The sequence below is a fragment of the Gopherus evgoodei genome, chromosome 2 (assembly GCF_007399415.2).
Source record: "Gopherus evgoodei ecotype Sinaloan lineage chromosome 2, rGopEvg1_v1.p, whole genome shotgun sequence".
Taxonomy (NCBI): domain Eukaryota; kingdom Metazoa; phylum Chordata; order Testudines; family Testudinidae; genus Gopherus; species Gopherus evgoodei.
In genome coordinates this window covers 93,579,893-93,603,529 of record NC_044323.1, presented here as the reverse complement: position 1 = coordinate 93,603,529, position 23,637 = coordinate 93,579,893, and the positions used below count along the sequence as shown (strand labels likewise).

Genomic DNA, 23,637 nt, shown 5'->3' with positions numbered 1-23,637 from the left:
TGTCATGTTCTAGTGACAAGGTAGATAGCCCAACAAGTCTTTGTTGCAACATTGATGTTCGCATATATGTTTTTATCAACTTGAGCTTTGAGAAGCTTCGCTCACCACTGGCCACAGAAACTGGGAGAGTCAAGAGGATGCGAAGAGCAATAACTGTGTTAGGGACACTATCTGTCAGCTTATTTTCCCATATGAAGTTCAATACATCTTGCGGTGATGACTCACCTTTGGACTCATCTTGCAATAGCTTGCAATTCACTGCACAAGTCAAAGGCATCAATATCTTTGGATTCACCATGTTGCAAAGCTTGCTCCAGATTCAAGCAATGTTCCATAATTTGCTTTGGTGTTTTATTTTGCAAACTGTAAACATCATATATGAAGCCAAATACTGAACTAATTTGCTGCATCAAGGTGAATCTTTCTTCAACCGAATGTATTGCTGTGTCAATGACTGCAAAGTAAAAGTTCACTTTGAATTTTTCTTTCGGATCATAAATAGGTTCGTCATCCGCTTCATATGTGAACTGCTTCCTCTTCTTTCTAATACGGATTGGATCTGGTTCAAAAAGTGCCGGTACATCCAACTGCTCCGCAAGTTCAGCTGCATCTACCAATGTTTTCTCAAAGGCTGCGTCACTTCTGCGGCCCACAAGAAACTTCTTGGTTTCTCCAAGTTGATTAATGGCATCACATATATCAAATTCTTTTGCCTGAAGTTGTTTGCTAGTTATGTTGATCTCAAGCAATATGTCATACCACAAAACAAGAGAAACAAGAAACTTGAAACTAGAAATGGCTTTTGTAAGAGCGTTTGCATCAACTCATGATGTATTGCCAGATGATCCTGTCAGAGTATTGTCTTCATAGATGTCTCCCAGAGCATCACAGATGTCACCAATGAAAGCAGGATGGAAAAGCTCCCCCCCAAGAAGACCTAAGACATGATGGCTGGATACATAAACAGACACCTATCCCTCACAGGCATTACCTCATAACATGCCAATTTTGCTCAGGACAGAACATCACAGAGGAATACTATGCATTCAGTAATCTCTACACTGGCCAAGCAACAGCACGACAACTAACCTAACCAGTCCATCCAACTTTTTTGACTGCTTCTTGGGCACTGGTGAGGGGTAGCGGTGCCAGACTGAGCCCGGTAATGGGTGCACTACAAATCTACAAACTGAGGCAAGGTGCTGGGCCTAGAATCCTGCTGAGACTGCTGTCCTGCACCAAGTGGAGCACAGCCTCCATGAGGAGAGAACTCAAACAAATATCACGCTCCTTCTGCATGATTCCCCCACCCTTCTTTAGGCAGCTGCTATGGGGGTCACTCACAGGCTTAGGCCTGCCTGTTGCAGGCAAAACACAGCAGCAGGGCTTAAAACTCAGACAGGGCCGCCCAGAGGACTCAGGGGGCCTTGGGCAAAGCAAAATCGGGGGTCCCTTCCATAAAACATTTGCAATACTATAGTAACATGTATTAGGACATGTAAAAAATAACTAGTGAAATACATTCAAAAATTAATTTGTAATAATTTGAAAATAAACTAAATACATTATTTAAAAACATTAAAAGCTGTAATGGTATGTATACATTTGCAATTACATAATGGGCAGTTGCTGGGTGATTGTGATAGTTGGTACCAATGGGCTGTTGCTGCCTGGGGGTGGTTCTGTTGTTGCCCACAGCTGGGTGGGGATCTGGGCTCTGGGTTCAGGGGTGCCCAGCTCACAGGGGCTGGGCTCAGGGATGTGGGGAGATAGGGTCAGGGGGGTGTCCAGCTCAGAGGGGCTGGGCTCAGAGCTGGGGGTAAGGGCTGTGGGGGGGATGAGGTCGAGGGGGTTTCCAGCTCAGAAGGACTAGGCTCGGAGCTGGGGGTCAGGGCTGTGGGGGGGATGGGTCAGGGGGGTGCCTGGGGGCACTGGGGCAGCTCAGATCTGCAGGCTGCTGTTCTCTCCAACCCTCCAGGCACAAGGGGAGCAGGAGCAGGGACCAGCCAAGGACCAAGAGGGCAGGAGCACAGGCACCTGAGGCTGACCTGTGGGGAGGCACTTGCTTACCTTGCCCAATGCATGAGCGTTGGGGTCCTCTTTCTTCCTCCGCTCCACCAGACCACTGCTGAGGCTCTTTTCTTCTCCGTGCCCCTTGCTGGGGCTGATGTGGAGGCTGAGCCAGGGGGCAGCCGCCGCTTTCCTCCACAGCTCTGCCCAGCTGGGCAACGAGAAAAATTGCAGAGGCTGGAGCCCCTGCTCTGGGAGGGAGAGGGATTCTGAGCCTCTGCCTGCAGCTCAGGGATTCCCCTGGGTCAGCGCAGCCGCCGTCAGCCCGAACCTCTGGGCTCACCCCGAGCTGCCGCGGCGGTGCCCTGACCCCGGAGGCGCCCCGGGCTGCCGGGCTGCCGCACCGGCGCCCTGACCCCGGGGGTGCCACGGGCTGCCGGGCTGCTGTGGCAGCACCCTGACCCCGGGGGCGCCACGGGCTGCCGCGCCGGCGCACTGACCCCGGGGGCGCACGGGGCTGCCGGGCTGCCACGGCAGCTCCCTGACCACGGGGGCGCCCCGGGCTGCCGCGCCGGCGCCCTGACCCCAGGGGCGCCCCGAGCTGCCAGGCTGCCGCGGCGGCACCCTGACCCCGGGGGCGCCCCGGGCTGCCGCGCCGGCACGCTGACCCCGGGGGCGCACTGGGCTGCCGGGCTGCCACGGTGGCTCCCTGACCTCAGGGGCGCCCCGGGCTTCCGGGCTGCCACGGCGGCTCCCTGACGCGGGGGGCGCCGTGGGCTGCCGGGCTGCCGCGGTGGCACGCTGACCCCGGGGGCGCCCTGGGCTGCTGGGCTGCCGCAGCGGCTCCCTGACCCCGGGGGCGCCATGAGCTTCCGGGCTGCCGCGGCGGCTCCCGGACCCGGGGGGCGCCGTGGGCTGCCGGGCTGCCGCGGCGGCTCCCGGACCCGGGGGGCACCGTGGGCTGCCGGGCTGCCGCGGCGGCTCCCGGACCCGGGGGGCACCGTGGGCTGCTGGGCTGCCGCGGCGGCGCACTGATCCCAGGGCGGCCTGGGCTGCCAGCTGCAGGCAGCTGCTGCCACGGGCAGCTCAGACTACCTCTACAGCAGCAGCGGCTGCAACCATTTAAAAAAATTTGGGGGGGCTCCGCTTTTTGGCGCCCTCAAATCTTGGCGCCCTAGGCAACCGCCTAATTCACCTAAATGGTTGCACCAGCCCTGCTTGCCATGGTATGGCATCTGCAGGAGAGCAAGAGAGCAGAGTTGCAGTGGAAGCGGGAACCCACGACAGCCAACATGGAGAAATTCGCTATCGATTGAGACAAGAGCAGGAGAGCAGAGTGGCAGCGGAAGTGGTGGTTGGAAGACCAGTTTTTCCAACCTATTGCACCGTCTGCGGCCAGAGCAGGAGAACAGAGTGGCCACAGAAGTGGTTGTTCAATGAGGACGGTTAGCGGTCCTACTGCACCATCTGCTGAAAGCAATATGGCGCCCACATGGAAAAAAGGCACGAAATTATTGTCCGCTGTTGCTTTCACAGAGGGAGGTGTCATAAACAGATAGTTAAGGGTTAATGTCACTTTTACCTGTAAATGGTTAAGAAGCTCCGTAAACCTGGCTGACACCTGACCAGAGGACCAATCGGGGGACAAGATACTTTCAAATCTTGGTAGAGGGAATTCTTTGTTTGTGCTGTTTGTTTTGTTTGTTGTTCGCTCTTGGGACTAAGAGGGGCCAGACGTGCAACCAGGTTTCTCCAATCTTTCTGAAACAGTCTCTCATGTTCAAAATAGTAAGTACTAGCTAGAAAAGGCGGATTAGTTTTATGTTTGTTTTCTTACCTTGCAAATGTGTATTTTGCTGGAAGAATTTTTGCCTTTGTTTGCTGTAACTTGTATCTTAGGCTAGGGGAGAGGGAGTCCCTCTAGTCTATATAAGCTGAAGACCCTGTAAACATTTTCCATCTTGATTTTACAGAGATAATTTTTACTTTTTTCTTTCTTTAATTAAAAGCTTTCTTTTTAAGAACCTGAATGATTTTTTTCCCCTTGTTTAAGACCCAAGGGGATTGGGTCTGAACTCACCAGGGATTGGTCGGGGGAAAGGAGGTGGGGGGAAGGTTAATTTCTCTCTGTTTAGGGATCCAAGAAGTATCAGTGTATCTCTCAGGGTAACCCAGGGAGGGGAAAGTCTGGGAGGGGGAAAGGAGGGGGAATGGTTTATTTCTCTTTGTTTTAAGACCCAAGGGGTTTGGGTCTTGGGTTCCCCAGGCAAGGTTTTGGAGGACAGGGAATGTAGCAGACACTGGAATTTCTGGTTGGTGGCAGCGCTATCAGATCCAAGCTAGGAATTAAGCTTAGAAGGGTACATGCAGGTCCCCACTTTCTGGACGCTAAAGTTCAAAGTGGGAAACATACCTTGACAGGAGGGGTGCCTCACGACATGTACCCAAAACCACTCGCTACAATGTTTTTGCCCCATCAGGCATTGGGAGCTCAACCTAGAATTCCAACAGGCGGCGGAGACTGTAGGAACTGTGGGATAGCTACCCACAGTGTAATGCTCCAGAAGTTGACGGTAGCCTCAGTACTGTGGATGCACTTTGCCGACTTAATGCGCTTAATGGGGACACACACAATCGACTGTATAAAATCGCTTCCTAAAAAATCAACTTCTATAAATTCGACCTAATTTCATAGTGTAGACATACCCATAGAATTCCCCTCGTCCCAAGATTCCTAGTGTAAACCATGGCATCAGATGAAGAGATCTGAAAAGTGTTAATAGAAGATACTATTGGGATCCAATCTTGAGCAGAGTATTATATAGCAACCTCTAAAACCTTTCAATATGGTAAATCAAATCTCTTTAAAGTCAGCCCATGTTCCTCCACTGGAAGAGTCAGCATCTTTGTCTACTCCTTTGCGGAGTAACTTTTCAATGTCACTAGATCCTAACATAAAAATATTTCAAGAAAACAAATATTAAAAAAAATATTTAATTTATATACTAGTTCCAGTTCTATTAAACAGTAAGACAGTATGGGAGTATTAGTGCCACAGCTGATGTAGAATATGGCTGTAAAACATAGCTACTACAACATAAAAAAGTGAAAGGGGACAAGAGAAAAGATGCATTCTGTGGGAACTGAGGTTCCTTACACCATAAGTAATGAGTATATCTTAAAACGTCCTGTCCTTCATGGTATGCCATTGGGATGAATTAATATACAGCTCTTTGAAGATGCAAAGTTCTCTATGGCTTCAATCCTACACTGGGATCCACTAGAGCAGATCCCTGAAGAGTCCCTCTGATATCATGGAGTTTCTACTCTAGTTCCTACTGTAGATTCTTTGGGTGAAATTCAGGCACCACTAAGTCAATGACAAAATTCCCATTGACTTCAATGAGGCCAGGATTTTACTTTTAGTTCAGAGCCTTAGGGAAAGGCTTACCTTAGTTTTCAGCTTGACAGCCCATTAGATTTGGATAAATGCACTGGATTGTATATATAGAAGTAAATTTCCAGTATGGTGTCCTTTTATGCAGCAAGGTGGTGTTTTACTCTGTCACTCATGTAATGCAGTCAGTTCAAATTTGTTTAAAAAGAACAATACATTATTTCTAGCTAGGTGAAATCAGGACTATTTTAGAATATTCAGGGACTCCCAGGAAACAGTCGAGTCTCTCAGAAATGGCACAGGTAATTTGTGAATACAACAGGCAGCTACTACTAAAATAATAATTAATTACTTACCTTGGGCCTGATCCAAAATCCATTGAAACTTCCCAGTGACTTCAACAGTTTTGGATTAGACCTTCAGTATATATAGTGGCCCTGACTGTGTTCAGGGCATGGGTCTGTATTTGGTGCCAAAATTTTTGCATGATTAGCAATACAGAATGTCAGACTATGTCTGTGAAATTTGTAATGTTTGGTTTATCATGCATTTCTTTTTACATGTAATGTGCAAGATTTGAACAAGTGAAGGTTCTATTTAAAAAAAATAGTACATTAGAAGATTTACATGACATTTTATTCCCCAATATTGGCTCCTCTTTCTTCTCCCATGATTTGTGAATGCAGCAGGGTAAGCTATTTCACCATATTTTCAAACAAATTAAAAATGCTAGCAAAATTACTTAATACATATAAACAATAATGGATTTGTGAGCCACTGTTATATAAGAAATATGATTTAAAAATTCATGGAAGTGTGACTTGCAGAAACATTTTCTTTTTTTGCCTTTCAAAGTGAAAAAGGAACCCCCAACTGGATTGCAAAAATAGCGCTGCTAGCCCTGCTGTCCTGGCCAAATTCAAAGCTGAAATTGTCACAATCTGCTTAAACTCCTTGAGAAGTTGCAGTTGGATAAGATATTCCTCACTTCTTGTCCCAAGCTGTTATGTAAAATTGCTGTGTGCTGTTAAACATTTGCATTGTTTCACCTCAGTGGTGGATGAAATGATCCTTGTATGTTATGTTTGTGAATTAATCACTCTGGAATACATAAATACATTTAAAAGATGGAAATCATTACATAATATAATGTTTATATAATTATTCAAAGAATCTAAAAATGAGACTCTGCTCTACAAATAATGGTAAATGGTTAAATTAACAGATCTTATAGACCATCTCTTCAGAATCCAGCCATGTTGGCTGTACTGTGATGCAAACTACTTGATACAACTCAGTAAATTATGGATGGGATTTTCAAGAGCAATCAATATTTGCCTAATTCTGCTCCTATTGAAGTCAATGGGAATTTTACAGTTGACATCAGTGGGAGCAGACTTAGGCCAATGCTCAGTGCTTTTAAAAACCTGCCTTACATCATCATTTATTTTTATTTCAAAGTCTTCATGATGCTTTTGAGAAAATAAAAAGATGAAGACTACATTCTTATATGATGTGGTACAGTAATTTCATTGTTTGCTCATCCTTTTAAAAAGTTATATACACTAGTGTTTCATCTGTGGTACAATCTCCCATTTTAATCTAAAGAACCTCCATCCCCTATGCAAATCCATTCTTGAAAATCAAGACTCCAGTGAAGCCTTTAAATATTTCAGTGGAAAGATAGATACTACCCTCTCCCTTTGCACCCCACCCCCCCCCCCGCAAAATACTTGAACTACACCTGGTTGAACCGTCTACATATTTATCATGTTTCTGACCTGCATTTTGTATATCAAATTTAGGGAACTAGTCACAGAGAAGAGTGCACTCTAGTAATGGTGGAAAAGTCTGGCCACAAAACTGTCCCATATTTGGGACAGAGACTGTGATTGTCCTTATTTGTGACTGTGCCAAGCACAGCGATGGCACTCCAGAATCAATCATCATTTCTTTTCTTCAAATGTCACAACTTCAACTTTATTTTCATGGGGCACACATCTTGTCCAGCATTTAGTATTTTAAATCACTGTAGGAATCTCTCTATCACCAACGTCCTTAGTTGCAAAATTAAAACTCATATTTCAAAAATATTTCAAAAATATCTCCCTCCTCATCAGTTCTTTCTAATATAATCCCTAGCCCATTTTCCCCTACTGTAGTCTCATCCAGCCCTTCACCCATCCTAATCTTGATTATTAGTCCCAATTTTCCCCAGCCTATGCCAGGCCACCATCTGTTTTTAACCCATTACTAATATGCTGTAATAAAACGATAGAATATTGTATTTCTTAAAAAAAAAATCTTTAAAATTCCCAATTCTAGTCAAGGTACAACTCTCACACTCCCCACTCCTTCCAATCACTCCTGATCCTCCCTCCACCCAGCAACTACCAGCCTATCTTTGTGCTATCCTCCTCACATTTCCTTTCAGACAATTACCCCCTTCCCTCTCCACCAGTGGTGAGCTGGAGCCAATTTGCACCAGTTCACACGAACCGGTTGTTAAATTTAGAAGTCGGTTTAGAATTAGTTGTTAAAGGGGTGGGGAAACTCTGGGCCGCAGGCCACATCCAGCTTGCAGGACTGTCCTGTCCAGCCCCCCTGAGCTCCTGGCTGGGGAGGCTCCCCTGGCCCTTCCCACTCCTTCCCCCCTCTCGCAGAGCCTGGCGCCAGTGCTCTGGACTGCTCCTGAGCAGCTCTGCAGCTCTTGCTGCTTTGAGTGGCATGGTAAGGGGGGGGAGCTGCGAGCTCCAGCAGGCCGTGCGGAATCCATACACGCTGCCCTGAGCAGCATGGTAAGGGGGCAGGGCCGGGGATAAGAGGAGAGGTTGGATAAGGGGCAGGGAGCAGGTGGAGGGGGCGGGGTTCTGGGGGGCGGTCAGGGGATGGGGAATGGGGGGAGTTGGGTAGGCGTGGGAGTTCTGGGGGTCTTTCGGGTCGGGGCAGTCAGGGGACAGGGAGCAGGCTGAATTGGGTAGAGGTGGGGCCCTAGGGGGGCAGTTACACTGGGAGGACAAGGGCTTGTACTCACTGGGCAGCGCTTAATAACCAGTTCCCTACTGGGTCATCGTCAGGACTCTGGCAGCGGTTGTTCACCGTCGCTCCGGGTCTTCAGCGGCACTGAAGGACCCGCCGCCGAAGTGCCGCAGTGAGTGAGGACCCACCACCGAAGTGCTGCCAAAGACCTGCTAGGGAACCAGTTATTAAGATTTTGACAGCTCATTGCTGGTCTCCACACATCTCCCCCATACACTCCCCCACAGTTCATGCTAATAGTCTGTTCCCGGTTCCCCCTCAGTATCATGATATATTCCTACAAAATTATGCTCAGTTTACAATGGCAATTGCTAATAACATTGAGTGGAGAGAGCTAAGTACGTTTCTTAGAAAATTACCCCCAAGAAAGTGGAAACTGATAGAATGTCAGAATAAAAGTAGCTTGGTGCTGCTGAAAGCAGCAATTATATCTGTAAAAATCAACTGAAAATGATAATTTGTCTATATAACCTGAAACTTTTACTTTGAAGGTAAGGAGCAGTGTTCAGTGAACACAAAGCTCTAGCTACTATACTTGGAAAATAAAGGACCTGGTCCTGAAACCCTAACATTTTACAAGAATGTAAATAACTATGCAAAGGTGCAAGGCAGCGGAGAATCAGGCCATCAATCCTTACTCATGCAAACTCCTATTGAAATAGATGAAAGTTTTACTGAGGGAAGGACTGAGTAATGACTGTTACTTTCAGTATACAATGGTCACCCTTAAAAACTCCCCAGTTGCCTTTGATACCATGGTAAGGGATCCTATTAGAAGACAGATAAAATACAGTGAGTTACCCAAGTGTTGGCAAATTCTGGAGGAACCGTATCTATTTATCTAAGGCAAAAGTGGAAAAGTTTTAAGGTCAACCACTATAGCAAAACCAGAATATCTAACAAATGCATTTGAAAGTGATTTAAAAACAACTGATACCATGCAATACTCTCTCTCCGTCTTTCTCTACTATTACCATAAAAAACGACTGAAATGCTATCTTTAAGGTTTCCTATGCAGCCTTCCACAGAAGCCCTGTTTCATTTAGTTCACACACGGGACAGTGCTGCTATAATCAACAGCGATTCAATATTTTGTTTTCTCCTCACTGTTCAACATGTGGCCACATCTCTTGTTCGTTGCACACTATTCATACCCTGCTCTGAAGCCATCGGCTTTTCTGAGGCGCTCAATGCTAGTATCTGAGTGCTTCACAAATATTAATAAATTAATTTTCACAACAGCCCAGGGAGACGAGGAGGTATTCTTATTCAGATTTGCAGATTGGGAGCTGATGCAGCGAGCTTAAGGCTGGGTGCACAACTTGAGACACCTAGGACCTGATTTTTCATTGTACTTTAGCATTACATAGCATTTTATATGTTCAAAGCAAAGCTGTCACTGGCTAAAGTTGCAATTGTGAGCATTCTACTGAACAGTAAGTGTGAAAAATCATGACAGGGGTGGGGGGGTAATAGGAGCCTATATAAGAAAAAGCCCCAAATATCAGAACTGTCCTATAAAATCAGGACATCTGGTCACCCTAATTCTACATGTCTGCAAATCAGGCTTCATGGACTCATATCACGCACCTAGAAAATGAGGAACACCCAATTAGTGACCACCTGTGAAAAGAGTGATTGAAGTGACTTTCCAGTATCATGTAAGAACTCTGTGGCACAGACACAGACAGAATCAAGTACTCCAAGGCAGTATTCAATTGTCTTCTTTCTCTTCCTGCAATGCATGACCTCATTTACTATACACCTTTCAACTTCTGCAACCAATGAAGCAAGAGTTCTACAGACAACAGCCTCCTTAACCAGGGCCGGCTCTAGCATTTTTGACACCCCAAGCAGAAGGAAGAAGAAAAAAAAAAGCCGCCACTTCTTCTACGGTGGCAATTCAGCGGCAGGTCCTTCCTTCTGAGAGGGAGTGACAGCCTCACTGCTGAATTGCCGCTGAACGTGCCGTCCCACTCTTAATTGGCCGCCCCAGGCACCTGCTTGCTACGCTGGTACCTGGAGCCAGCCCTGTCCTTAACTATACAACTCTGATTCATCCCCAAAGGAGGAATAAGGCAGGATCCAGTGGGAAAAATATATTATGTAAATATGTAATTAAAGCACATATCAGAAGGCACGTGCAGAAAGGGGCTAAATTAATGTTTCAAAGGCAAGTAAAACAAGTAGTGGGCTGGAGTCTCAATCTTGGGGTGGAACATGCTCAGTGTGGATGGAATCTTCAAAGACTTTAGCTGGTAAATCAAAGAAGTCTCTGCTGAGCACATACAAAGTCCATTTTTTAAAGGTTTATAACTTGGCCAAATTTGATGGATTATGACAGGGAAAAGTAATACCCCTGAAAAAAGGACACCGCTCTGCCAATTATCAAGTCCCTGCTCCAAAGTATGGAGGTGTTAGAGCTGTTCAAAGCTACAAGCCTATAATTTTCTCTCGGACTGTTGGAGAACATGAGCACTGTGGAGGCAGTGTTCTCAAAATGCCAAAGAGAGATTTTCATAGCACTCTGTAGAAACTCTTAAGCCTCATACAAGGAGCAGCACTGAACAGTTCCAGAGGGAGTCATGTCTGTTGGAAAGAGGTTTATCATGAGGGAGAAAGAAGGAATATAGGGAGCTTTTAGAAGTTTAAAGACAACTGCAAACCCAAAAAAAATAGCTATTTCAATATATTTCCAGTTTTGGTCTGAAATTTTAAAAAGTTTCTTATTAACATTAACATCCAGGAATACTAACAGAATAATGCTCTGAAAATCTAGACCATTGTTCGTTGTCTTGGAAAGCAACACTGAAGCCTGCGAGTTAACAAATGTAATCAATTAAACCATTGCAATCTGTTGAGTAGGTAGCTCAAAAATATAATAGTTTAAAAATCATAATGCATTTGATTGAGATTATCAATCTGCTAAAATTAACATCAATTAAGTGGTATAGCACAAGGTGTTCCCTTCTGATCTCCCATCCTCCTGTTTGGTGATGGTTCTTGCTGGGCTGTTTGTGGGTCATATCATACAGTCTATAATCAGTCAGTCCCCTGGGCTTCAGTGGGAGATTTACCTGAGGGCTTGTCCTCACAGAGGGGCAATGCACATGACAGGAGTGTGATTTTGGAAGTGCACTAACTGATCCATGTAGATCCCACTGGTGCTCACTAAAATTACCCTCTAATGTTAAAATGAACTAGGGAAGACACACCCCTGTATTGAGCATTGATGAACTGTGTAGACAAGCCATGAGTAAAGAGTGCAGAATTTGACCCTATTAGTTTAGAGACTGATGCTGGTCATGTTTGCACCAGTGTAACTCAATTGACTTCAGTGGAGTTACTCCTTATTTATATCAGCAGAATTGAGATCAGAAACAGACCCTTAGAATATACTTCCATCAAATACTTTTTAAAGAAAATTGTCTTTTTTTCTTTTTTTTTCTTTTCTCTGGCAGATGTCTTTTTGTGTTTATTAAATGCCAGAGTAGACATCTATGTATAAACTTATAATAATTTCTAATAAATAAATTCTATTGGTGAATGACATCATGATGTAAGTCTACAAATTCTCTTTTCAATACACACTATGCACTTTTTAATTTTAAAAAAATTGTGTGGCTTTGTAAAAAGAAAGAAAGAAATACTATAACAACAGCATGCATTTCTTCAGTGTCCTTGTCAAGGTTTTTCCCCCACTTTGAACTTTAGGGTACAAAAAGTAGGGACCTGCATGAACACTTCTAAGCTTAATTACTAGCTTAAATCTGGTACGCTGCCACCAGCCAGAATTTAGTGTCTGGCACACTTTCTGTTCCCCCAAAACCTTCCCTGGGGAACCCAGACCCAAACCCCTTGGGTCTTAAAACAAGGAGAAATTAACCATCCCCCTCCTTTTCCCCCCAGACTTTCCCCTCCCTGGGTTACCTTGAGAGGCTTCACACTGATCCAAACTCCTTGGATCTTAAAACAAGGAGGAATTAACCATCCCCTCTCCTTTCTCCCCACCAATCCCTGGTGAGTTCAGACTCAATCTCTTGGATTTTAAAAGAAGGAAAAATCAATCAGGTTCTTAAAAAGAAAGCTTTTAATTAAAGAAAGAAAAGGTAAAAATTATCTGTGTAAAATCAGGATGGAAAATGCTTTACAGGGTATTCAGATTCATATAGACCAGAGGGATTCCCCCCCTAGCCTTAGTTTCAAAGTTACAGCAAACAGAGGTAAAAATTCTTCCAGCAAAAAGACACATTTACAAGTTAAGAAAACAAACATAAGACTAATCCACTTTGCCTGGCTATTACTTACACTTTTGAAACGTGAAAGATTGATTCAGAAAGATTGGAAAAGCCTGGGTGTAGGTCTGGTCCCTCTTAGCCCCAAGAGCAAACAACAAACAAAACAAAAAGCACAAACAAAGACTTCCCTCGACCAAGATTTAAAAGTATCTTGTCCCCCTATTGGTCCTCTGATCAGGTGTCCGCCAGGTTTACTGAGCTTCTTAACCCTTTACAGGTAAAAGAGACATTAACCCTTAACTATCTGTTTATGACAGTCCTTCATGAAAGAGACAAAGTGTGCTTCACAATACAATCCATTGCTGGATATAACCTTTTAAAGAAATATATGATGATTTAAGGGTTTAGAAAACACTAGATTACAGAATGTAAATGCTGAGATCTAATAACCATGGTGATGCACATGGTATCAGAACCTGAACAGAAGAGAACATAGTGTTTCTACTAGCTGTTAGTTGAAGTGTCTTATAAAGCAACACTAATTCCCTAATTCTGGAATTACCTTCAATTTCCCCTTTTCTCAGAATCCATTGTGATTTTAATAGTAAATTGAAAACAATGTTTGCAGGGAAGAAATTCGAATCTTGTAATTTTTTTTTATTTGGCCACTCAAAAACTAGATACACTTTTTTGGAACACCAAAAATAAATTACCAGTACTAATCTTATATTTCAGATATAATGTATCCATTTTCACAACTACCCCAAATCCTAAAATGCTGAGTTACATTGGGTTGAGGCCAATTTGGCCCCCAGTTTGTCTGAAAATTCTATTGAAGCCAGTTTGTCTCCAAGGCCTCAATCCTGCCTACACTTAAGCACATGTGTCGCTTTACTCATGCGAGCAGCCCCCTGATCTCATTGGGACTATTTGTGTGAATTATATACATGCTTAAGTGCATGCAGGATCAGTGCCTATGTAAGTAATACCACAAAGAAATAGCCAACTTAATGTTCAGAGCAGTTCCTCTCCTCATATACTTGTTTTAAAGACTGCTCTCTTTATATCTTCAGCTTGGATCTGAAACCTTTGAACATTGCTCATTGTTTTGTGCACAAAGAAATTCTTGCCTTTTTTGGCAGGGGTAAAGGGTAGGTAAATACTGCATTCAAACCTGGTGGAAAAACCCTGTTACCTTTTTTCATGTCTGACCTTGGGCATTACACCCCACAAACCATCATTTCTGCCTACCATTCAACCAGCATCTTGTCAAATCTGGCTGCAAGATTAAGTTTCCTGATTCTGAATTCAATATTGCAACCCTAAGGATATAAGAACCAAGCTGGAACATTCTGTTGTTTTTTTTTTTTTAAATGGATAAAATTGTTTCAGCTCTGAGACCACAGTTTGCCCTGACTATAATGATAAATCGTCATGAACGACACTAAGTGAAATGAGTTTGATGTTCTCTGCTTTATTCATCCATGTTAGAAGCCATTTTTACATTTGCCACAACTTTCAACCTTTACTCCAAAGGAGTAAGGTTTGCAGATATTATTGTTTTGTATATTGTCTTGTTTGCAGATATTATTTCTGCTTTGTATAATCCATCTGATTAACGTGAACCACGTTTTGTACACAAAGTGGGATGGATGTGGTGTGGAGAAGGTAAAACATTAGGCAAGGAATCCTACAGTGGTTGTAGAGTAGCAGCCGTGTTAGTCTGTATCTGCAAAAAGAACAGGAATACCTGTGGCACTTTAGAGATTAACAAATCTATTTCAGCATAAGTACTCTTGTTCTTTTTACAGTGGTTGTGTTTCCCTAGACCAGTTTAATATACCAGTACTAGCCACTCCTCTTCTAGAGAGGATTTCCTTTAATTTTAGTTTAAGTATAAGACACATTTCTATTTTTCCTTCTTTATCACGTGGTATCAAAATTAAAAAATAAATGAAAGCTTCCCCTGCTGAGATTTTAAGGCCTGATCATGTTGAGAAAGGGACTAAGGAACTTTCAGTACTTAGTCTCTGCTGAACAACAGCAACTCGTACTGAAATCAATGGGAACTGCAGGTGTTATGTAAGTATTCGGTCCTTCTCCGGGTTTGGGCCAATCCCAACTATATAAGAGTCATTACTGTATCTGTATCTGTATACTGTATATAAGAGAACTATATAAGAGTCATTACTGTATCTTTTTTTACTACATACTTGTTTAAAGGAAACATTTCTCTTAAACAAATATCAATGTTATTTACATCTTTACCCACCTTTTACAGTTAGGGTTTGGTCTACGCTCAGGCAAAATTCTCTACTGTGAGCTGTATAAGAAAATTGAGCCCGATAGCATCTGCATCATATTATGGGTTAACAATAATAGGCTTGATTTGGCTCCAACTGAGGACCATGGGATTTTTGGACAATGAGAACAAGACTGAGGCCACACTCTGAAACAAAGAACTAATAGTAAATATTGTTGCTTTAGTCTTAGTCCATCTGGTATTTTTTAATAATATATCTTCCAAACATGGGCTAAATTGTCAAGTTCGTATTAGATTTTTGTTCCAGTAAAACTCCTATTTATTTCAGTGTGAGTATGGCCTGACTAAAGCCTAACTAAAGCTGACTTAGCTTTTAGCTCAAAAGCTGGCCCAATATGCAGAAATGCAGTTGAAGTAAGCAATTCAGTAAAATGGACAATATTCTGATATGTCAATAATAATCTACTGTAATATGTTTAACAGCAGCTGTTTTGCATATTATCACCAGTTCACTTAATCTGCTTGGAAAAGGCTCATGTTCTGTTATTGTCTCTTGCATGAAACTCTTGTTTCCATAGCAGGAGGTTACTAAAAAGCATTTTTGTCTATTATTAGTGCCCTTATTTTTTTGGAAGCGCCATTACAGAGCTTGACTGTGTCTCCTAAACACACAAGCATGAGATACCTGAAAATGTTTGAAATTTGTAAAACAAAATTTACTTGATGGAGGCAGTGAGTGAAATAGTATATGGTTTGTTTTTAACTTTTTTCCCCCTTTTGCTTAAGGACCTGTTTCTCTTTAGAATACCCCTTGTTATCTGTGAGCTACTCCTAACTTAGAGCCCAATACCGCAGTTACAAGTAGACAATATCAGGCAAGTAGTCCAAGTGCCCTCAAGAGAACTAATCACATGACTCAAGTGATACAAATTTGCAGGATCAAGACTTTTTACTTCCAAACTGGCTGTAGATCGCTTTAGTGAAGTGAAAGAAAAACTATCATTGATATTAAAAGGAGCAGGACTTCAGAGTAAATTCTTTCTCACAGTTTGCAGGACAGCAATGGTACTACCGCTGTGACTATGGACTACTGTGAGTAAGGGTTTGCAATATCTGGCTGTAAGGCCCCAACCTTCCAAACACATACAAGCTTAACTCCAAGCCCATGAGTAGTCCCAATGGAGTCAATGGGTTTACTCATGAGAGTAAAATTAAGATGGTGCCTAAGAGCTTGCAGGTTCAGGACTTAATTTTGCCAAGAAGTTGTATAAAAGACATGAACAGTACATATATCTTTAATATGCAATTATCCATTTTCAATAACTATGATCTTTATTTTACATTGCTTAAGAAAATTCATTTATACCATTGGACAAAAAAGAGTGCTTTGGTATAAAGCTTTTTCCCCTCCCTCCCACAGTCACTTTCAAAATAGCTAGGAATTTAGAAAAGTCTCTTGATCTTCAAAATTTTCTTTTGATCTCACAGTTAGATAAAACTCTCCTGTGCAACTGCACTACCAGTCAACAGAGAATCAGTAGCAAATATCAACAGCTAATCTCTCTCTTTTGAAGACATAGTCCTACATATCAGAGAGGTTTCAAAGCCAGCGATAAAACAAAAAGCCTGAAGCTATAGTCTATTTACCTGTAGCCCTGACATTCATGAAAAATAAAAATGTTCAAGAGCCTTAAATTACTCTCTTTAATCCTAATAGTCACCTCTAATTATACAACAGTTTGTATTGTAATTATTTAGCTGGCATTTAAATCAGACTTCTCTGAATTTATGAGCAATGACAGTTTGCAAATGGGCAGCCAGCGCCTGATCCTGCATACTGTTATTCTTGTGTGTAGTTCCATTGAGTTCACTGTTGTATAGAACTACTTGAACAACTAAGGGTTACTCGTGTGTGTAAGGATTTGGGTCCCAACTCAGCAGGACACTTAAGCACATTTTACACTTAAAGCACGTGCTGAATTCTCATTGACTTCAATGAGACTTACGCACATGCATAAGCTAAATCAAGGCCTCTCAGAGTGAGACCCCCCCAGAATGACACAGCAACACAGGTGTTGTAATTATAGCGTAATAAGTGGCATCAAAAACAGGCACCACTAAAAGAAGTACTTCACCAGCGAGAGGATATTTTACCATGCCCTCCTCTTGCGTTGGAAAAGCTATATACATTTGTCTTCAACTGTCTTTTATTTTCTTCCATTTGAGTTTTAGTCCAGATCAGAGGCAAAAAATAAAAGCCTTGTTACAGTTACAGGTCAGTGTAAGATAAGAGGCTCAACACAGTCACTTCCATGTACTACACATAGGAAAAGTGGCCCAGACTGGTATTTAGTTTATCAGGCTAGAATCAAGGAACCACAGCAAGGGGACTTGAATGTAAATGGATTCCCAGAAGATAAACATCTACACAACTGAAGGATTGTAGCATGCCCAGCAATTTAAAGGTCATATCCTGTGCATTGTTTTTTCTTTACGGTTAAAATAGTGATGAATATTAAATCACCGCTCTTTAAACATTTGACTTCATAAATGGGTTCAACCACCAAGTCACAGGCTAGACAACACAACACAAGATGAAAAAGAGAGAAAAAGAAATGCACTACGAAAGAAAATAATACTGATAACGTTTTTAGAGGGCTGATATCAATTAAAAGCTGATTTTGGTGTGAAAGCAGGAAAATAATTTGAAACATGAAAGAAAATGATAAAAATCCATCTTTTGCACTGTAAAAGGAAAAGTCAACAGTGAAATGCATTCTTTTGCTGGAATCTAGGACAAGGACCAAAGAATTTACATATATTAAATTAACTAGATCCAAACTCCTCTACAACAAATATTTATATTGTAAAATATTACAGCCACATTCCTCCATCTCCTTACAACAATAATTCTTAAGGACACACTGTACTGGAGAGCATATAAAAGAGTGTGTTTCTGTGGAGATGGAATGCTTCATTATCAGAGTACCAGAGTGTACATAAATATTAAAAATATCTTTTTAGACATGATTCTTTCTGTTTACATTGTTTTCAGCAATACTGAAAATAAGATTTAATGTCTACCTGTCCATAAGCATCTCACTTGCTCTCTCCAATGACAGAACTCAATTATTGGAAGCCATATAAGACCACAATGTCTCTCTCCACTAGTAGGTCAGTGAGTAGACAGTGGGTCAGATACCTTACTCATGCAAGCAGTCCTACTCACCATAATGGGACTAATTTTGCCAGAGAGAACAGGAATGGCCCAAAATGTAGAAAAAGGGTTTATTCCTAAAATGTATTTAATATAAGTTTATAATGCTTAAATATATAAGATTATTTTGGTTAAAAGAATAAGGTTTTATGTGTCCTTCAGATTAGAAATAGGAATGTGCATTTGACCAGTAAAAGATTCTCTGTAGGAGTACTCAAGGACTTGTTTAATGAATATTCAAGACAAACTAAAATATAGATATTCTCTTCACTGGTTAAAAATTAGCCTGCATTAATCAGCATTAAAAAACAAAACAAAACCCACTAATTTGGACACTTAGATCAATCTTGTAAAAAGTGACCAGTAAATCATTGAAATGAGTGACTTCTTTTCCAAGGTATCCCACTTCTTAAAATAATTCAAACAAACAAACTAAAAACAAAGTAAAAACTAAAGAGGACCCAGCTATGCTGTACAATGTATGAGATATCAATCTCATAAATTGGTCTTCTGAGCCAAACTCTCTATGGAAAAAGAGCATGTGTTTACTCTTGCATATACAGTGTTTGTTAGATTATGAGACCATATGGGAGGATAGAACGGAAATATATAAACATGATTGATATTAAGAAAGGCAACCCAAACATACTAATAATATTGACAAGTTCTTGCCTATTTGAAGATTTTCACCTAATTTACTTCATTTGTTTTTATTACTATCTAATTTCATATCTCTCTGTTCTACTATATTTCCAAAAAACAGTGAACACAAATGTGCAGCCAGCCTGGGCCCTCAGGCCTCTGGATCAAGATGGCAGGCTGGCCTTGGTTCCCCTGGGGACAACAAAGCCAGAAGGGTGATTGGACACAGTGACCTGTCTGCATGAGATGAGACAAAAACAGGAGGGCTGTAATGCTGATGAACTAACCTGTCACTCACAAGCTCAGGTCTGCAACAAAACAAGAAAAAAATAAAAGAAGGTGCAGTAAAGATTTAGTGAACACACAAGGTAGAAAGATACAGCACAATTAATTAGATGATGACACAGTTAGTAACCAGTTATGGCAGTCTCAGGGTAAAGGGGGAAGACTGGTTCAGAATCTACTTAAATGTTCTTATATAAGGATAAATGGAGAATAATTTTAAACTGCTATTATGGTTCAGCATGTAAGGAAGGTACTGTCAAAGATCAGGTTTGATTCCAAACACTCCAGTTATGAATCAAAATCACAATGAGCAATGAGCTTCTAAATCTTGACACACTACACAAGGAGGTTGTTCTTCAGAGTACTTGGCTGCTTAATTGCTTGCTTAGGGGAGGAAAAATCCAGAGGGAAGGTATATAAGCAATTCTGGGAGCCAGTAAACCCAGCTACTAGATAATGATTAGCACTACAATAATATGCCTAGCATTGCCATCACCAACAGAATTTGGTTCTTAAAGCCAGAGAAAAATATTGTTCCAAAATGAAAAGATTTAATGGTAAACATTTCTTTAAAGTTTTAATTTTGGGTCCCCAAAAGTTAACAAGAACTCATAACAACTACTTTTTCCAGCACTATGATTGGAGCAAATGAAAGGCTCATTTTTTAAAATATTGATATGTATAGAATATTCATAGCTTTATGATTTATCAGTAATAAAGGATATATGGTACATGTAATTTTGGAGAGATTTTATGGAATTTAGGTCACATCATTTGATAGTTATTTTCTCCTTTTATCAGCTGAACGTTTTAGACACACAGGAAAATTAATATTTCTATTTTCATTAATATGAGCTAAAGAACATGATTGTTTTATGCTTCCTAATTTAAATGTATTTTACTTAACAAACCAAAACCATATATCCGCAGTTCTACTCAAGGGTAAACCTTTTCAAATTTTGTAACTATTTATTCTGTATTAGCATGTAGCTATTCATAAAAAAATTAAGAGAAGAATTTATGAAAACTAAAATAAATAGATTTGAAAATACTATATGTATGTAAACAGACATATATATAGATATAAATGTACACATCCTATATGCACATACATCCACACATACATATGCAAAAATGCTTGGAACACATTTGTAACTCAAACATAAGCTGTTTAATTACTTGATTAAAAATACTCTTGAATTAACACCAAAAAAAGAAAGTTAGCTCCTGAAATTGTGAAATTTTTATTTTAAGTGCATGCTTTCATTATTGATTTTTGGAAAATGACATACAACAGCACACTATAAATATTTTTTCAAACATTCACCTAACTTTGTTTTTAAGTGAGGAAAATTAAACATTATACACAAAAGTAATATGCACAAACTCATTCCATTGTCAAAAATCACTTTCATAAATATAACAAGCATTAAATAAAATATAGTTAACTTATGCATGGAAAAAGTTACATTAATGATGATACTGCAGCTATCACAAGCTTTGCGATTCTTCAAGCCTTCAAGTTACATTTTCTGTCAACAGTACATATGTAAATCCTTACTGTTACATTTGCTTTAATACCATAAAATATATTTATTTAACACTGAACAAGTTGCCACAAAAAGGTAAATAGCACTCTCCAAAATATATTTTTTCAGGCAATCTTATACTGCCAAAAAAGTGCCACTTTTTAAGTGCCTAACAGAAACCTATTAATGTTTGGAAGATCTTTAATAACAAATGTATTCTCTATTTTTAAAATATTTAAAGCAATACGAGTCTGTGGTAAACATGGTATTACGTATCTAACATTTTCCATGTAAAAGTGCATTACTGGATATGATTATATTAATAAACCATATGCTTTGAGAGATTTCAGTGCTTTGCTCTAATTTAGTTGAAAATAGTAAGATATGTGTTTTTCTACCACTGAATTAACATACAGGGAACACAAATACTATGTCATTACTTCAGCAGCATGTGTTCACTATGCTGGAAACATATGCAAAAAAATAACAAACTTTTGAGAGTTCATAAATATCCTTTACCAGAAACTGATTTATGAGTCAATGGTTAATGAGAAAGTGTTGAGTACTTAACATTTTGTTAGCAAAAAATCAGACACCCTCTTCCCACTCCTATTGCACTCATAGGGAAACAGCCCTTCCTATACAGCAGGACACTATCATTTCTTTATCACCACTCCAGGTTATTATTTGAAGGCAAATGAAAAGACAATGATTCTTCTCTCTTCTGGTTAAGCTCAAAACAGAACATTTAAAACACACACACATAAAACTAGACTTATCAGAAATCACAAAACAGAAAGAGAAGGACTCACTGACCCATTTGGAAGACAAAGACGACAAAACGGAAAAGCTCTAAAAATCAGCTTGTGAGGCCTCAGAGAGATATTCTTCTGGCATTTCATCACAGCAGCCCCAGACCAGTTCACTTCCCTGGATACAGGGAGGGAGAACTAAATAGAGCTGTTTATTAAAGCTGTTGTGCTGGATTGCATTAGGAAGCACGAGCAGACCACCTGGACCTTTCAGATTGTGGCAGTGTTTAATTTGCAGGCTGCCCCTCTGCAGCAGCAAAGACTACTACATTTACCAAGCTCAATCACACATTATCTGGGTTAGGAGTAAAAGCAAAAAAATCCACAGCCTCTAGTATAAAAATACAGCCAATATAGAAATAATGAACAGCATTAGGAATATGAAGCAACTCATTAGTAAACATAATACTTTCACTGTTCACTTCTTCTACTTCAGTATATTTAGACAAAATACAAAGGTAAATTAATAAATAAATATTGACAAAGCTCAGACTAAATTATAAACTGTGATTATTAAAGCAAAGCATCACCTTTTTAGGTTTAACTAGTGATTCCCTGGCCAAATTAATATGGTCTTTTGCCTTTCTCACTTTCAGCACTACACTTGCTGGTAGCTGAAGATACAGATAGAAAGATGGTACTGTAAATATGAATTATGTGAATCATATGGTTAGACCCTTGTGAAAAAAATAAAAGGGGAGTTGAGAAATGGCTGACTCCATACCTGACCAATTACAGCTTGCATGGTCCCTGTGTCCTGCTGAGCTGAAAGATCGCAATCCATCATATGTAGTCTCTGAAAAGGAGAATGGGGGTTTCTGGCATGCATCTGTCAATCAACTTCTGCACTCACAACCATCACCAAAAGCAAGGGAAAAAAGTCAAGCTGCTCCACCAAATAGGATGAAATAGTCATGTGACCTTCAGCACACTCACACACATACATACTTCCATACAACGCATGAATTTTCTGCAGATATGAAATGACATTGACAAATACCCAATACCAAGTAAATAAAGTGAGACAAACAGCTACTCACCAAAGACAAAACACTTGCTGTAATCTTCAGCCTAAAGATTTAATAAACCTTAGAGGTATTTTAAACTAATGCTTTCTTTTTTAAGCCTAAACTTTCTAGATAATGTGATATATAATTTTATGTATGGATACAGTGGTCAGAACTTTAACCCTTTGTGTTCTCTCTCTACTTCTCCGTTGTTATTCTTTTGTGGGTTTTCTTTAAGTTTCTTTTTTGTCAAAGTGAACAGTCTTTCTGTGCCTCTTATGTCCATATATAAGTAATCTGAAACCAGTAAAAACTAGAAGGAAAAAAAAGGGGGGTGGGTTTGTGAAACTGGTGCCCTTAACAAAAAGCTTAAAATAGTCCCCATTGTATCCCACCATCACCCATTGAACATTTGCTGATTGGAAATACATATTTACGTATGAGTTTGTGTGAACTGTGATGAGCACTAAAAATATAAAATATTCAAACTATGTAAATCCTACTCACAGAATCCTTTCCATTTTGAAGGTTAGCAGAGTTTTGGTTCGTTCACTGCTCCGCTGAACTGACATAAATGTTGTTACTTATGATGGCAAACATTACCATTTTTTCTAATGGAAGCAGTTTGTTTCATATATCTTCCTTTCTGAGTTAAGATTTGCAAGAATTTCCAAGACAATTTTTTTTCTTTCTTGTCAAAATATATCATGCACTTGTCTCCAAAAGCTGAGTGTTATGAACAACACGTTACAGCATTGATTGCTGATGTATTATTGGCAGTGATTGCTGAAGGGTGACATTAATGTAACCCAGTAGCACTTTAACCCTTTCAGGATCAATACAGTTATCTGGCAATATATTAAAATAACAGCCCTTACACGTTTTTGCAGTATAACTGTTCAACATAAATATAAGCTTCATCTTTTTGTCCTCATTCTAAAATTCCAGTTACATTACTACTGTAAATAAGCTGGTTTTGAATAATTGTCAGAGTAAAAAGCAGTACCTACATCTAATATTTGTCTCATACTCTTTCCAGTTAAAACAAGGTTCTTACTAGTTTTTTTGTAAATAATTTTCTTTTTCAAAAGATATTGTAATGTCACTTATGCCTTTAAGAAAAACCACTTGGAAATCTCCAAAATAAATTTGTTAGTCATAAAATACACATATAGTCATGAAAGATGAAAATTGCATA

The 23,637-nt window shown here is 40.5% G+C and overlaps 1 protein-coding gene across 2 annotated transcripts in view; it reads right to left on the bottom strand.

The window, feature by feature from the left end:
• The window catches only part of POU6F2 (POU class 6 homeobox 2), a 439,608-nt gene that overhangs the window by 369,849 nt on the left and 46,122 nt on the right, over window positions 1-23,637 (bottom strand). Inside the window, exon 2 of one of the 2 annotated variants that reach the window (XM_030551384.1) lies at window positions 22,157-22,228. In XM_030551384.1, the coding sequence (XP_030407244.1) occupies window positions 22,157-22,219 (63 nt within the window). In that variant the 5' untranslated portion in view covers window positions 22,220-22,228. Of the gene's footprint in view, window positions 1-22,156; window positions 22,262-23,637 lie in introns of those variants that run through there. The other variant, XM_030551383.1, reaches the window with a different exon arrangement.